Source organism: Leopardus geoffroyi, chromosome B4, assembly GCF_018350155.1.
Source record: "Leopardus geoffroyi isolate Oge1 chromosome B4, O.geoffroyi_Oge1_pat1.0, whole genome shotgun sequence".
NCBI classification, from domain to species: Eukaryota; Metazoa; Chordata; class Mammalia; order Carnivora; family Felidae; genus Leopardus; species Leopardus geoffroyi.
This window is the reverse complement of record NC_059341.1, coordinates 115,555,099-115,567,477: the sequence shown is the minus strand read 5'-3', so window position 1 is coordinate 115,567,477 and position 12,379 is coordinate 115,555,099. Positions and strand designations below refer to the sequence as shown.

At 36.8% G+C, this 12,379-nt stretch overlaps 1 protein-coding gene across 3 annotated transcripts in view; it reads right to left on the bottom strand.

Annotated features, from left to right (window-relative positions):
• MRPL42 (mitochondrial ribosomal protein L42) overlaps nt 1-12,050 on the bottom strand; it is a 33,543-nt gene extending 21,493 nt beyond the window's left edge. For 2 of the 3 annotated variants that reach the window (XM_045462996.1, XM_045462998.1), the window contains exons 1-4: nt 11,922-11,992; nt 8,754-8,912; nt 3,767-3,830; nt 2,015-2,099 (exon numbers count right to left, since the gene is read on the bottom strand). In XM_045462996.1, the coding sequence (XP_045318952.1) occupies nt 2,015-2,099; nt 3,767-3,830; nt 8,754-8,823 (219 nt within the window). In that variant the 5' untranslated portion in view covers nt 8,824-8,912; nt 11,922-11,992. Of the gene's footprint in view, nt 1-2,014; nt 2,100-3,766; nt 3,831-8,753; nt 8,913-11,921 lie in introns of all 3 variants that reach the window. The other variant, XM_045462997.1, reaches the window with a different exon arrangement.
• Between the last annotated feature and the right edge of the window lie 329 nt (nt 12,051-12,379).

The window sequence follows — 12,379 nt, the reverse complement described above, 5'->3', positions numbered from 1 at the left end:
ATAAAGGGGTTCAATCAACGGATGTAGGTCTCGATGAGGGGATGAAGAATTCTTGGAGCTGGGACTGGGGGAATTCTTGAAATCTAAATTGGCAAGAAGGAGGAGGAGGAGGCATTTGTGATTAGAACATCTCTAGAGTGCAGCCATGGGAGTGGGGCTGATGATGTTGGGAAAAAGACAAGACAGAGGCCAGGATATTAGATTATCTATATAGATACTGAAATAACAAAGAATTAGAACAGAAACAGTATTGGAGGGTGTGACAGTATATCTAAAATCTTCAAGGAAGAGTGAAGGGATGGGGGGAGGAGAAGTGAACTGAAAGACAGAAGATAACAGCAACAAAAAAGGGAGTACATGCTACAGTTTAATGACACAAACTACAAAGCTAGAAATTGTTAGGAGGGAAAATGGTCTGGATATGACAACAAGGAGCTACAGGGACTTCTACTTCCCCTGGAGGTCCAGTAGTAAAAGGGAATAGGGAAGAAAACATCAATCACTGAAAAAAAAAAAGAAAAAAAAAAAAAAACTGTTGGCAAAGCAATGACCCCAGGTACAGCCAGGTCTCTGGTAGAGCCAGAGGTGAAGGCAAAATTCTGGATGAAGTTAACATCATGAGAGATTTTAATGATGATGGTAAGTTCTAAAAGTACAGTGGAAAGTTTGAGAGTTAGGAAAGAAAGGAAAAGTGTCAGATTCAGGGATGTAAAAAGCCGTATATGGATGAGAGTCTGAGGTTGAGAAATGACTTTGCAGTCATGGTCTTGGTAGAACTGCTAAAACAGAGATAAAGCACATAACCAGAAATATAATTCAAAATAACAATGAGGGAGGGAACAAAATAGCATGTGCTGGAGCGTTTACAAGATAAAAGTCAGTGACTTACACCTATCTTCTACACATTGCCCCAAGAAATGAAACAAAAGAGGTACTGGATTATCGCCTATGATGTCTGGCTAGAATACAAAGCAGTATAAAGCAGGCAGACAAAATGGTGAGGTTAAAAAGGGAATAAAAACTAGCAAAATAACAATCTATTTTGTCAAATCAACCAGTATTCTAGCCCTAATGATGATTTTTAAAAACAGGCACAACTAGATGCATCACATCATGATTTGAATTATCTAGTTATTTTCTCCTCAAAAAGTACACCAAACATTATCAAATATGGTAAAAGAAGGCTTAGAGACATAGGAGAAAGCATTTCAAATAAAGATAAATTAACAAAAAGACTTGGGTCAAGCTAAAATAAATTGTATTGAGGGGCACCAGGGTGGCTCAGTCAGTTAAACATCAGACTTTAGCTCAAGTCATGACCTTGCTGTTGGGAAGCTGGAGCCTCGCATCTGGCTCTGTGCTAACAGCTCAGAGCCTGGAACTTGCTCCAGATTCTGTCTCTCTCTTTCTCTGCCCCTCGCCTGCTCACGCTCGATCTCTCTCTCTCAAAAAAAATAAACATTAAAAACAATTTTTTTTAATAAATTGTATTGAAAACAAAAAACCTCCTCTACCTAGTGTGTGGCTTTTGAAGAAATATGGAAAAAAAACTAGTCCTTGAAATACATGTCCATGTTGTCCCATTAGAAAAAGCTAACTGGAAAAAAAAAAAAAAGGAAATTCACCAAACATTAAAAGGATTATCAGATCCTATTCAATATAAAAGGTATAAAACAGCATTCTAAAATATAGTGCTTCATGACTTATGACAATATAAAGTAGTATGGGACAACGTGTTTTGTAAATTTATACTATGCAAAAATCTACCAGATTTTAGACCAGAAAATTGATGCTATGATTGCATTTAAATGGTTCACTTTGTGTAGAGAAAAAAGCTTTTAAAGAAAGAACATGGGAAAGAAATGAGAAAAATTGAAATGGTAAAATTAAAAAAACAAAAAGATCTACACCATATAAAGGAAATCAAACAGTTCTATTCTCTTTGGATACTGTAAGGAAGTGTGAATACTTCTAACAGCAAATTAAAAATTACAAGAGATTTTCTCATACATACTTTTGTATGTTCATATGGAATGTCCACAGAAGGGTGGTAGCATACTATTGTCCTGCCATCAGATGTCAAAGCAAGCTCTACTTTGCTAAAAAAAAAAAAAATGTTTTAGAAAGAGTTATACTGTATTCAAGGCAGAATGATTTTCTTAGAGATAAAAGTAATTAATCCTAAACCCCTGAAGAATGATGCTATGGCACCTGGTACCCAAATCATAGAGGACAACTTGACCATCCCACGAAATATGTCAGCTTAACTACCACAACAAACCCTTAATGCGTTACCCACTATCGTATCTAAATTATTCTTCAGATTATTTATTTGTAGACTATCCAAATATCCAAATCTTTGGAAGAGATTTTCATGTTTACTCATCACTATTATTAGAACTTTTTCCCCTTATCTAAAAACTACCTTCAAAAAGCTGTAAGACGTACATTACTTGGTTGAATTATTAAAGATCAACAAAGTAAATAATCTTCCAGGCAAAGGATCACCTGAATTTCCAATCATAAGGTCTATAGCTGAGCACTTTTTCTAGATTAGCATTTCTCTAAGTGCCTTTGGTGGAACAGTGCAACTGTAAGAAGCCTCCCATAAAGAGTTCTGAGGTCAAATAAATTTCATAATTACTGAATAGTATCACTTCCCTCCATTAATATTCCTAGAAAAACACATTTTGGGCAATACTCCTCCAAATATTTTTTCCAGGAGTGCTGTGGCTGGATCTCATTCAGGTACCAACTGACCACGCTGGTTTGTCAAAGACCACAGCAACTACTATTATACTTAGATCCATATACATTCCAAAGAGAACAACTTTCAGCTTTCATTAATCTTATATGTTTTCTACACATCTATAAATATAAGTTTCTAGGACTTCAATACCAAGCAGATTTGAACCAGAGTGGCAATTAGACACTACAACGTCTTTTAGCTAACACAGCATAGGGTATCAAGTTGTTTCACCACGATTTTAAGATGGAATAACGTAACACAGCTATAACGAACATTGCATCTACCCAATGATTTTGGATGAAGAATGGAGTTTTACATAATACAAAACACCTGTAAGACTGAATCTTTTCAGGTTCAGAAAGTATTACCTATTACCTACTCTAATCTCATCACTATCTTAGTACTTACTAAATATACACTTAAAACTAAAACTAGTGTCAAGAGGGCAGAAAATACATTTTTACCAAAATCTGCAATAAAAACATAGCTTAAGAAGATATGTTGCGGTTTCTGTACATCAGACTCTCCTACAGAGAAAAAAAGCCAACATCTTATTCACGTTATTCCTAGTTCTTAACATAGTGACAAGAATTAAATAAATACCAAATAAATTGTGACTGCATTAAATTATTTGTAATTTAGGATTATTCTTCATCAAACAAAAGATAAATAATCGCTTAAGCTAACAGCTATGAACCCCAAGAGAAAAAAACTATAAAAACTAATTAACTTTTCTATAAAGCTAAGGAAGGCTTTGGGATAAAAGACAGCATTTCTAACAACATGTCTTACAACAAATTAAGTATTCACTGAAACACAATGATAATGATTTCTATTTAAAATATTTATGAGCCCAGATACTGGGTAAATAAGACCACTGAAATAATTTTTAAATACAAAATTAAAGAAAGAATAATCAGAAAAGAAAGCAGAAAATACCAAAAGGAGAAATAAAATTAAATCATTTCAGATACAACAAACAGACTGTTATTTTTTCAATTGAATTTAAATACATACCAATTATAGTCATCTGGAAGAGGCGAATACGTAGATTTATGACAAACACAATATAAAGCTCCGTCTGCAAAAAAATGGATTTAGTTAATTTCAGCATACGTTCTCACATAAATGTAAAGCTAGTTTCACTCATTCAGCCAACACTTACTGCATTTACAGGAAACAGGGCTGTACTAGAGACCAAGGATTCAACAACAAGATCTAGTCCCTGCTTTCAAAAAGGGTACAAGTCTGGTGAGAGATAATTCCAATATAAACAAACAATTCCAATATAAACGATAAGCCTGTTAGGATGGGTAAGCACCACGAGAGGGGCACCCGGACAGGTTACAAAATAGGACTGTGCAGGTTTAAGAATGCCCTTCCAGTAGAGATGATGTCTACAGTGCTCTAAAGGATGGAGGAATAAGCAGGAGTTGGTACGGGTTGAGTACAATGATCTTTGCAGAGAGTTATAAGTACTAAGGACAGAGGTAAGAAAGAACATGAAGTATTTAGCTGGTCTAAAAAACGTCTGTAAAAAAAATAAATAAATAAAAGCTTTTGTGAGACCAAGTGCACAGTTCACAAAGGGGGAGTGTTAGCGATGAAATATAAGATAAATTGTTCAAAATTAACTTTTCTTAATCAAAAAGCTCACATTTCATAGAATATTTTCCCTTTTTTAGAAAGCCTACAAATTCAAAAGCCATAACTACTTTAAGTTTGTTAAGTATGTTCAGAGAAATGATGTTTTTAAATATAAAGAAAAAATGTAAATGTAGCTCAGTAAACTTAAAAACAGTTCTGAACACAGTAGTCCTCCCTCCTGCCACCTCCACCTTATCCGTGTTTTTGCTTTCTGCGGTTTCAGTTACCCAAGGTCAACCTCGGTCCAGAAGCAGATGATCCTCCTTCTGACATAGTGTCAGGTCAACAGTAGCCTAAAGCTACAGGACAATGCTAATGTCATCCACCTTGCTTCATCTTAGCACATACACATTTTATCTCACGTCATCACAAAAAGAAAGGTGAGTACAATACAATAAGCTATTTTGAGAGATCACATTCACATAATTTTTATTACAGTATAATATTAAAATTATTCTATTATTAATTATGGTTATTAATCTCTCTTACTGTGCCTAACTAGGAAGTTTAACTTTATCACAGGCACGTATGTATAGGCAAAAATGTAGTATTCAGTACTATCCACAGTGTCAAGCAACCCTGGGACACTTGGAATGTATCTTTCAGGGATAAGGGTGAACTACTGTGTATGTTGGTTAAAGCCAAGATCAACTTCTTTCAACCCCGCCTCTGGATCTTCAGTATGGAGTGAAATCCCCACTTTGTTCAAATACCACTCATCCTTCAAAGTCAAATGTTACTCTTTCATGAAATCTTTTTTCCTCTCCCTGCCCCACAACCCCCAACACAGAGAAAAGAGTGGTCTATTTTGCATGTCCCACAACCTACGTTTCATATGACATTACTATAACTTCTGTGAGGTCCTTCTTGTTTTTTTCTGCGTCAGTTATTTATACGTACAAAAGATGTGTAAAAAAGGTGTATTTTCCATCTTTGTATACTTCTTTCCCCAAAGACTGCATATACTTATAGATCTAAATATAAATTCTTACTCCAAAGCATAAAAAGTACCTTAGCAAAACTCTTTTATCATAAAAGACTGCTCAGCAAAATGTCAATGCCAAAATTCTATTGATGTAAAATAATAAAATACAAAGAATTAGAAATTTAACCTCATCTCTCAAAAGATTTGATTTTCAATTATCTGTGCTAATATAGAGAAGCATTCAAAAAGACAAATCAGAGGACAACATAAAAACCACTTACACTATTTTCTTCTCTGACACTGTTGGGGGTCTTCCTAATCATCTATGAATTAATTTTAAAAGAAGTCTGTCTTCTCCGAATATAAACGAGCTAGGTGATATATACGTTCAGTGAAACAAATAGGGTTGGGTGGCAGAGGCAGGACAGACAGACTTAAGTGTTTTTAAAACAGGCAGGAAGGGACGAGGCGCCTGGGTGGCTCAGTCAGTTAAGCATCCGACTTCAGCTCAGGTCATGATCTCTCGGCTTGTGAGTTCGAGCCCCGCGTTCAAGTCGGGCGTTCGAGCCCTGTGTTTGAGCCTCGCATCGGGCTCTGTGCTGACAGCCCGGAGCCCGGAGCCTGCTTCCGATTCTGTCTCCTTCTCTGCCCCTCCCCTGCTCACACACTCTCTCTCTCAAGAATAAACATTAAAAAATTTAAAACTAAAAAAAACAAAATAGGCAAAGGGGAAACTCAAGACAATGGTATTTCAGGTGAACAAGAAACACTTGTTAAATTTCTACCCTACACTTGTGCAGACATTTGTTTGTGCCCTCATGACATACATTGCCTTCTACCTCATATTCCAGGTATTTCTTATTTTCATAGATGTCTATTTCACCTACAAGCATAAATAAGTTCTTTAAGGCCAGGAACCAAATTTTGATCATTACTCTGTCCCCTATAGTGACTACTAATAAAAAAGTGATCCCCAAACTGCCTCTAAATGTTAACTTCTTAATTAGTACATAATTTAAAAAACTAATTTGACACTTTGTCAAGAGAAAAACTCTAGATATGGTAAATATCAGAGGTTTTTAACATGTAACTAGAATTAATGCCAAAGTTAACATCAATCAACTCAATGCACTAAAAAGAATTTCAGAGAGTCAGCTCTCCATAACTTACAAGCTATTCTTGTTATGTATACATATGTTCAATTGCTTTCTGCTAAGATCTATAAGAACTAATAGTCTTGCCTAACTTTCAAATACTCAATATTTTAAGTTAGTACAGGAAAGAAGGTACAGGAGAAAGTGTATCAGGCTAAACAAGATGGGAAGACCTAAGTTTTGATTACGGCTCTCATCTATCAGATATACAAACTTGATTAGGTTTCAGAGAGGTCAGAGAACTCAACTTCCTTCACCTTTATTAAATACCTAACATTATTCAAAGTTGTAAAATTCAAAGTTGTAAAGATCAAATGACTTAGTACACTTAACAAAACTAAAATATTCTACATTCCCATTTTGACTACATATTTTTAAAGGTTTTAAAAGTTCCTTCTGGCATATGGGGAGGCCTTTTTATTTCTATTCACTGAACTTTCTCCCTTAATCATGGTTTTGCTTTGCCTCTAATCTTAATGTTCTTCCTTTTCATATAAAATATCAATAATAGTAATACTTTACCTTCAATAATAGTAATAATAGAACTTGTGTAGAATAAGAGGCTTCAGAATGCAAGAAGTGAGGTATTCACTAAATACTAGGATGACTGAGTGAAATGGATTCATTTACTGGGGTAATGCAAATTAATTCTTAGTTAACTACACATTTTGACAACTCCAATCCATTCAAATCAGTTCAACCACTTATCATCTATCATGTATGAGAGGTACCGAGGAAACCAAAATAAATTAGATATTACAAATTTATAATCCAGTGGATAAAGTATATATGGAAAATTTTCACTTATCGAGGGGCATATTAACTGGTTTTCACACTAACCTCAGCGAGGGCTCTCTTTCAGCACATAGACCACGGAAAAATGGATTAGGTCTGATTTCCCATCAGCCTTCAGGCTGGGTTCTGGTCAAGGCAAAGGGGAGGGTAAACAGCAGAGGTCTCTCCCAATTCTCAACAACTAAAATGCTCCTAAGTAATCAAGAGCAAACTATAGTTTTGTTTTGTACTCATTCTGATTTTAGTTTATATCTAAAGTCTCTTAGCAATCTCCTCCTTCATTTACTTGGTTAATTATACTTTTACTCAGTTTTTACCCTAGTCTTCAACTCTTTCCCCCTAACTCAATAAACCACTGTTCAATTACAAATTGCAATCAATAGGAAACATGAAGGAAGAGATTAAGGTCAGCCAGAGATGTGTAAAAAAAATTTGGCTAGCATAGCTAAAGATGAAAATGCAAACCTATTATAACAGTATAACCATGTTTGTTCTAGAAATGGAAGAAGAGAGTTCACAGACAGAAGGAAGGGAGAGCGAAAGCAAGACCAGTTGGGAAATAAGATTTTAATAGTCTACTTATTTATATGGGTCAATATTTTGACTATCAAACATGTATTAATAGGCTCTGAAGAAAATATTAGACTACCCACATGTCTTTAGAAAAAAAAGGTACAAATTATATATTATATAAATTATAAAATTGTAAAAGTAAGCTCCATGCCCAACATGAGGCCTGAACTCATGACCCCAAGACTGAGAGTCACAAGTTCTACCCAATGAGTCAGAAAGGTGCCCCCATAAATTATAAATATTTTATGTATTATAATACATAAAACATTTTTATATTATACGTAAATATATTTTTAAATGGCTTAGTACATAGAAAACACAAACTGAAATCCAAAATATTAGCAATGATTTTTATAAGATGGAATTGTAAATTTGCCCTTTATTTGTTAATTTTAAGAACTAGTAAAAAAGTAATGTGTGAAAACATAGTAAACATAAGTGATTCAGACCAGAGAAAGTTCCTCTTTGTCAATCCCTCACTTGCCCTCAGCTAAATTCCAGTAGTGGTCTACACAGATAATCTCTTTGGTCCACATCTTTTACTCTGTATTTATACATACATATACACACATATATGGTAGATCTTCTTTAAAATGCATAAATGGGGTCATACAATAGATACCGTTCTGTGACCTACTTTTACCCCTGCTATTTAGAGATCTTTTCATGTTGGTAACAGCTGTATGATATTCATAGTAAAGATATGCCATAATTTATCCATCCCCTTTTGATAGACATTTAGACTTTCTCCCCTTTTCCATTATTGCAAACATTCCTGCTATTAAGAGCATATACAATAAACATTTTTTTATTAATAACTAGACACTAAATTTTCTACAGTGAACAAGGATTTCTATAATATTTGAAAAATTTTAAAACTCTTTTTAAACATTAAAAAAAAAAATCTCACTTTGAATCGGAAATAAATGTTTCCAGATAGTTCTGTTTGATATCACCCGTTTTACTGCTGCTAATACCATGGTGACTCAAGATGCTTATCCGGTGGTGTGAAAGATGACCTGGAGAAACTGCTTTTAAAATCTGCTTCCAGGCATACCTATTTTCATCCCTGCGTAAGAGATAAAGAAAAATTAGTGCTACCTATGGTAAATTAAAGTGGTACAATATATTGAACACTATAAGAACAAGATAGGAACCACTACCTAGAACTACAGTCACAAGAAAAACTTTTAAACAACTTTAAATTTCCCTGTGATATAGGACAAAGATCAACACCAGAATATAAGACCTAAAGCCTTAGAACTATGTCCATTACTATTTTTCTTACATGCAAACTTCTTGGCACTTACTATAGTTCTTTCCATTTAGTGAGCATTCAGCAAATGCATAACTCCTCTTAGAAACAGTCACTCACTGGCACAAAAACAGACACTCAGATCAATGGAACAGAATATAGAACCCAGAAGTGGACCCAGAAACGTATGATCAACTAATCTTTGACAAAGCAGGAAAGAATATCCAATGGAATAAAGACAGTCTCTTCAGCAAATGGTGCTGGGAAAACTGGACGGCGACATGCAGAAAAATGAACCTGGACCACTTTCTTACATCATACACAAAAATAAATTCAAAATGGATGAAAGACTTAAACGTAAGACAGGAAGCCATTAAAATCCTCGAGGAGAAAGCAGGCAAAAACCTCTTTGACCTCGGCCGCAGCAACTTCTTACTCAACACATCTCTGGAGGCAAAGGAAACCAAAGCAAAAATGAACTATTGGGACCTCATTAAAATAAAAAGCTTCTGCACAGCGAAGGAAACAATCAGCAAAACTTAAAGGCAACAGACCGAACGGGAAAAGATATATGCAAACGACGTATCAGATAAAGGGTTAGTATCCAAAATCTATAGAGAACTTACCAAACTCAACACCCAAAAAACTAATAATCCAGTGAAGAAATGGGCAAAAGACATGAATAGACACTTCTCCAAAGAAGACATCCAGATGGCCAACCGACACATGAAAAAATGCTCAACATCACTCATCATCAGGGAAATACAAATCAAAACCACAAGGAGATACCTCATACCTGTCAGAATGATTAAAATTAATCACTCAGGAAACAACAGATGTTGGTGAGGATGCGGAGAAAGAGGATCTCTTTTGCACTGCTGGTGGGGATGCAAACTGGTACAGCCACTCGAAAACAGTATGGAGCTTCCTCAAAAAATTAAAAATAGAACTATGCTATGACCCAGCAACTGCACTACTAGGTATTTATCCAAGGAATGCAGGTATGCTATTTTGAAGGGGCACATGCACCCCCATGTTTATAGCAGCACTATCAACAATAGCCAAAGTATGGAAAGAGCCCAAATGTCCATCGATGGATGAACGGATAAAGAAGATGTGGTATATATATACAATGGAGTATTACTCGGCAATCACAAAGAATGAAATCTTGCCATTTGCAACAATGTGGATGAAACTAGGGGGTATTACGCTAAGCAAAATTAGTCAGAGAAAGACAAATATCATATGACTTCACTCATACGAGGACTTTAAGAGACAAAACAGATGAACTGAAGGGAAGCAAAAATAATATAAAAACAGGGAGGGGGACAAAACATAAGAGACTCTTAAATATGGAGAACAAACAGAGGGTTACTGGAAGGGTTGTGGGAGAGGGGATGGGCTGAATGGGTAAGGGACATTAAGGAATCTACTCCTAAAGTCATTGGCGTACCATGTGCTAACTTGGATGTAAATTACAAAAATAATAATAATAATAATAATAATAATAATAATAATAGAAAGTTTTGTCTCAAAAAAAAAAAAAAAAAGAAACACTCACACTTGCTACACAAAACATCCTCCCTCATAATATTAATGTGTCTGTGTACAGCCTCTCAGGTGCCATACGCAAGATCTTACTACATCATTTGAAGTAGGATTGTTTCTGATTAAATTTAAACAAGTCCTATCTTTGGCCTAGTAAATACTGATTTAGGGGAACACATATAAACTCTCCGAAGTCCCAACTAAAATTTCACCCTCTTATACATGTACAAGGTTTTTAACTTAACAATGTGCTTTCACTGCCATTTTATTCTATTAATCACGGGAGGTATCTTTATTTCCATTCATGAGGAAACTAAAGTACACAATTTAAATGATTTGCTTACAAGAACTTTATTATCAGTCACTCATAAACTGGGAAACTTTGGGCCCTTTGTTTCTTCGAAGGTAAAACGGGGAAAACCACCACAACCTCCATGGCTTTTGTAAGTAAATGACTTCTAACCATTGCTACATCCCTTGTTTTTAAATGGCCTCGATAACTGTTGGTTCCCTTCCCCCAACAGTGATAAAATGGAATGGGGACATAGGCCGCACAGTCTTATACGCTGGGCTAACCTATGCAGGGCGATTTCCTTGCACGGTGAGTACATGTGTCTACTTTCCCTGAGTTCATACACTGTGGTTTTTGCAGTTCACGTTTCTCTATACGATATATGTTCTATCACAAGTCTGTGAAGTAGGCATCTCCATTTTATACATTGAGAACCGAGGCTCAGGGAGGTCAAAGGATTTACTTGTCCACTTCTACCCCTGCTTTATAGGTGGCATGGATGGAAAGCAATGCCATGTTTTCTGACCACAAACCAAGGAACAAAATATCTGGAGGAACATCAGGTCCCCTCAATCCGGGACAAGCACCCCCAGCGGGAAGCCAGATTACTCACTCCAGGGCGAGAAATTCAGGTAGTCAATTCCTTGGCCCATACTTCAACCCCGAAACAAAAGCTGCGGGAAGCCTCGGAGGACCCGCGGTCTGAGAAACAGTCTACCAGGAACACCGGGACTAGGACCCAGGGACAGATCCAAAAGACTTGGACTGGAAGGGTCCCCAAGTGACCCACCCAGGCACGAGGAAAGCCCCACAAGCGCACGGCCATTATGCCAACCCTTCTGCAGGATGGACCGCGACTGGTGATACCAGCTTTATCCTACCGCGAACGACAGGTAGGGGACCTCAACATCTCTCCATAAAGCTTCTGAGCCTGTCTAGCTTCTAGGAACTCCCTGACCAGAGGAGGAGAAGGCAGCAGTTACCTGACAGACGCTCACCGCGAGCCCGCCATTTTACCTCAATCCGGGTCTTAGGAGACACCGCTTCACGCACCTCCCTGGCCCGCGGGGCAGTATGGGAAATGTAGTCTCCCAGGGCCGAGCGCGGGTCCACTGAACGGGCTCTCGCGTTTAGTTTTAGCAGTTTGGCTAAACTTCGGCGGCGTTACACCCCCAAAAAACAAAATCAGTGCCTTACGCACACATCCTTAGAAAGAAACAAGCGCTACCTTTTTTTAAGGTTCATACAAATTAATAGATGAGCTCAAGATCGCTCCTAGGTGGATGAGTTAAGGTTTCCTGGAGGAAGAGGTATTTCAGAGAAGCTCTGACGGCCGGTGGCTTGGATCTGGCGTTTGAAATGGGGAAGTGGGGAGGCCCTTCCACCCGAAACCCCAGCACTGTGTTCTGAGAATTGTGCTGAGTATTCATTACGGAAGAAG